Genomic DNA, 4714 nt, shown 5'->3' on the forward strand with positions numbered 1-4714 from the left:
TCAGCGCAGAGCTCCAGCTGGAGCCTGGCGCTGATCCTGGCGCTTCCGCTGATCCCTGACAGTCCCGAAGAAGCGCCGATCAGCTGGAAAACGGCATTGATCCTGGCGCTTCCGCTGAGCCCTGACAGCCCTGCAGCTCCAGCCATCTCTCGCTCAGGGTTGTGCGGTGCTGCCACCGGTTCAGCTCATTCTCCTCCCCTGCTACCACTTTTCTAGGATGGTCGCGTACCACCTGCCAGGTGCCAATGTACCACAGGTGGTACCCGTACCACTGGTTGAAAAGCCCTGCCCAAGACAACAGGACCTAAAGTGAAGAAAGTCAGGAAAGAAGCAGCAAGTCCAAATTGCACTTCTTCTTTTTTTATTATTATTAACTACAGCTGCAAATTGCACTCCTCTGGTGCAAGAGTACCAAGAGATGCTGAAGATCAGTAGTTGCAAGACATTGCCAGGCGTAATTTTAATATTAAGTCTACAACGTGGTATTGGCATTGAAGAGAAAGTGGCAGAAATCCGTAAAACTGCTCCACAAATCTGTACAGCGGTGTGCTGCCCTGCCCTGCAACCACACCTGTATATGTCAGTGTTTCTATGCTATGTGCTGTCTTGACCAAGAAATGAAACTGAGCTTGGAGCTGTGAAAGAGACAAGAAACGCCCTTGACTTTCAGTGGCTCGTTGGGCAGTTTTTGAGAACAGCATCCAACCTACAGTTTGAGAGCACCATTGTGATCCAGAGCAAAGGTTCTCCTCATTGAGAGGAATATAACAGTGGGGATGGGATGGGGGGGGGAGCATTATCTGCCCCGGAGCAATCTCCTCACAAAGCTAAACATGAAAGACCTTTGGTTGGCTAAGGAACAGTTGCAGAGATTGGACCACAATTCAACCCCAAATGAAGCTTCTACAAACCACCATCCTTAAACTTACCTGGAAGTTGGTAGAAGTGAGATAACATCCCTTTTTGCCTTGTGTTTCTTCTCCCAATCCCAACCTTTGCCTTCTCTGCTCTTCTTCAGGGCTGTCCCTGGTGGTGGGCCTGGTCCTGTACATCTCCAGCATCAATGACGAAGTGATGAACCGTCCCAGTGGCTCGGAGCAGTATTTCCAGTATCGCTATGGATGGTCCTTCGCATTTGCTGCCTCCTCTTTCTTGCTCAAAGAGGTACAGAAGAGAATCCAAAACCCCTCAATTCCAGCAGGCACCACTCATTGTTCGGTTCCCTTCATATCAAATGCGATTAGTTTGGTTTGGGCTTAGTGGGTTGTGTGGACACAATGAACTATGTTAGGCCACTTGCCATTGTGACTTATAATATTTTCTAAAGCCCCCCCCCCCCGAAGGCCCACTTTAGCTTGTCCACATTGTCGTTATATCAGCCCACTTCTTGGATATTCTGCGAGTTAGAAGAGAGGAAAAGGTTTCGGCTGTCGAAGTGTGATTTTAAAAATCATGACTCACTGCAATGTGTAAATCCGGTGTGCCTCAAATAGCATTTTCCAGGCTTAGGGTCGGAGCAGAAGGAATTGCCTGCCTCCTTTACCAGATGGCTGGAAAAGCCTCGTGTGGTGTAGCTGCCAGCAATCTCCACATTAAAACAGCAACAAGAAGGATTTCTGAACAGTGCTGGACAGCATTTCAGAATCTGACCCATGGACTCTGAGATGAACAACAGTGTCTTAAGTCACTCTCTCCCGCCACAGTCACTTTGAGGCTAACGATAGGTCCCCAAGCAAGTCTTTGTTTGCATCACACCACTGCATTGTTGTTCCTCTTCTGGCTTGTAGAGCACAACATAACAGACTATGTTGCCACTCTGGTTTATTTCAGGCAAATTTGTAGCTTCCTGGACCCGACAGTGGGTAGTTTGTGATGGGATGAAAGAGTTCCTGTCTACTGGGCCTGCCATCCTTAGCTTTTTGTTGTTGTTTTCGTTGTTGTGGTTGTTATTCTGGCCATTCCTTCTAACAGAAATGGTAGCTATGAAGGTACCTCGACTTACGACCAGTTGCTTAGTGACCATGTGAAGTTACAACGCACCATCCCTGGTTCTGAAGTTCCGACAACCACTTCCCCTGCAGTCATGTGACCACATTTACAGTCATTTGCAGCGTCCCATGGCCACCTGACCACATTTTATGTTTTTGCCAAAAATCTGACATTTACTTCCAGTTTTTCAGTGAAACTAGTACATAGGAGCCATAGCTTTGCTTAATGGCTGTGATGTTGACTTAACAATCACCACAAAAAAAGATTGCAAAATTGGGTTGGTCACACGGATGGCCTGTTTTTAAGACTGTCATGACTTACAGCCATGATGGGCAGGCTCCATTATGGTCGTAATTCGAGGACTACCTGTATGCACAGCTATTTTACATAGCTACCAGGGCATCTTTAAATATTCTTTATTTTTTTCCCACATCTCCCAGAAACAGAAAATCCTGGTGTCTTGCAAGCATGTATATCTTTATTTTTAGCTGCTGGCTTTTTTTACAGCAAAATACCTGTATATTGCTGACTACAAAATTTACACAAACATTATCACAACTACACTTATACAGTGTTTTAGTTCTTCTCCTACTCCCATAGCTGCTCTCAAGCAAATTTTTTTGAAGATGTTAGTTTTGTTGCCTTCCTGTTATGATCAAGAAAAGAGACCGGTGAGTCCAAACTGTATTTTTCCTTTGATATAGAAATCTTGTAAGTAGATTGCCCAATTCTGCTCAGGGAAAGAAAAATATCTTTAAATCCTGAATCTTGACAAGTGCACAGAGAAACAGTGGCTGGAGACAGGGTAATTTTTAAAAGTGCGGCCAAAGTGTTTTAAATTATTTATTTATTTATTTAAAGAACTTATATGGCTGCCTATCTCACACAGCGGCCTGAAGTGGGCTTATAACAGACAATACAGGTAATCCTTGATTTCTGGCCACAACTCAGGCCCAAATTTCTATTGCTAAGCAAGACAGTTGTTAAGTAGGTTTTGCCCCATTTTACCACCTTCCTTGCCGCAGTTGCTAAGTGAATTGCTGCAGTTGTTAAGTTCGTAACCTGGGTTGTTAAGTGAATCTGGCTTCCCCATTGACTTTGCTTGTCAGAAAGTCACAAAAGCTAATCACGTGACCCCGGGACACTGCAACCGTCATAAATATGAACCAGTTGCCCAGCATCTAAATTTTGATCACGTGACCCTGGGGAGGCTGCAACGGTCATTAAGTGTGAAAAACGATCATGTCATTTTTTTCAGTGCCGTTGTAACTTTGAACGGCCACTAAATGAGTGGCTGCAAGTCGAGAACTACCTGCAAAAGCAACAAAGTAAAACTAGAACAAACACTAGCTTGGAATAACACAGGGGTCTTCAAATGTGGCCCTTTTATGACTTGTGGACTTCAACTCCCAAAATTCCTCAGCCAGGCATGCTGGCTGAGGAATTCTGGGAGTTGAAGTCCACAAGTCATAAAAGGGCCAAGTTTGAAGACCCCTGGAATAACAGAATAACAGAGTTGGAAGGACCTTGGAGGTCTTTTGGTCCAACCCCCTGCTCAAGCAAGAACCCCTATACCATTTTAGGCAAATGTTTATCCAATCTCTTCTTTAAAAACTCCAATGTTGGAGCTCCCACAGCTTCTGGAGGCAAGTTGTTCCACTGAATAATTATTCTCACTGTCGGGAAATTTCTCCTTGGTTCTAGGTTGCTTCTCCCCTTGATTAGTTTCTATCTGTTCCTTCTTGTCCTGCCTTCAGGTGCTTTGGAGAATAGGTTGACCTCCTCTTCTTTGTGGCATCCCCTTAGATATTGGAGAAGAGCCAGGTCTTCTCATAGGGACTCCTTGAATTTCAGTTGGGAGACTATTCCAATAGTCCGGGGCAGCCATAGGGAAGGCTCACCTCTGAGGTTCCATCAAATGACAGCATCTAAGGGAAGGGGTCTGGAGTGTGCCCACCCTCTTTAAGCTAGTGGGACAGGCAGATATTCACAGGAAGAGGTGGTCCTGCAAATGCCCAAGTGAGCCATATAGAGCTTTAAACATGATAACCAGCACCTTAAATTATACCTGGAAAGCAGTTGGGAGCCAGTGCAGCTCACACAGCAATGCTGTATAAGTAACCCTCAACGTACATCCATTCATTTAGACATGAAGTTACACTGGCATTGAAAACAGTTACTTATAACAGTCCTTATATTTAAGGCCACTGCAGCAACCCCCGGGGGTCACATGATCAAAATTCAGGCATTTGCCATCAGGTATGTATTTATAAGAGTTGCAGCATCCCAAGGTCACCCAATCACCATTTGTGATCTTCCCAGCTGGCTTCCAACAATCAAAGTCAATGGGGAAAGCCAGATGCACTTAACTGCAGTGATTCACTTAATAGCTTGTGGTGAAAAGGTCACAAAACTGGGCACAACTCACTTAACAAGCACCTCGGTTAGCAATGAAAATTCTGGTCCCAATTTTGGTTGTATGTACTGTAGAGCAGGGCTTTTCAACCTTTTCACCCATTGTACCACTTTTAGGATATGGCAACATCCGAGTACCACCAGTCACCTAGCAAGGTGTCAAAAACTTGATGACCAAAAAAAAAAAAAGGAAAAAAGTGATGAAGTACAGGTAGTCCTCAACTTACAACAGTTTGCTTAGTGACTGTTCGAAGTTACAATGGCACTGAAAAAAGTGCCCCCCAAGCCACAGCCAAGCAAGACACCTGCC

At 44.9% G+C, this 4714-nt stretch overlaps 1 protein-coding gene across 1 annotated transcript in view; it reads left to right on the top strand.

The window, feature by feature from the left end:
- LOC107288142 (voltage-dependent calcium channel gamma-7 subunit) overlaps window positions 1-4714 on the top strand; it is a 40040-nt gene that overhangs the window by 25256 nt on the left and 10070 nt on the right. The window contains exon 4 of the mRNA XM_015816728.1: window positions 1019-1164. Within this exon, the coding sequence (XP_015672214.1) occupies window positions 1019-1164 (146 nt within the window). The remainder of the gene's footprint in view (window positions 1-1018; window positions 1165-4714) is intronic.

Source organism: Protobothrops mucrosquamatus, unplaced genomic scaffold (assembly GCF_001527695.2).
Source record: "Protobothrops mucrosquamatus isolate PMUCROS unplaced genomic scaffold, P.Mucros_1.0 scaffold487, whole genome shotgun sequence".
NCBI lineage: Eukaryota > Metazoa > Chordata > Lepidosauria > Squamata > Viperidae > Protobothrops > Protobothrops mucrosquamatus.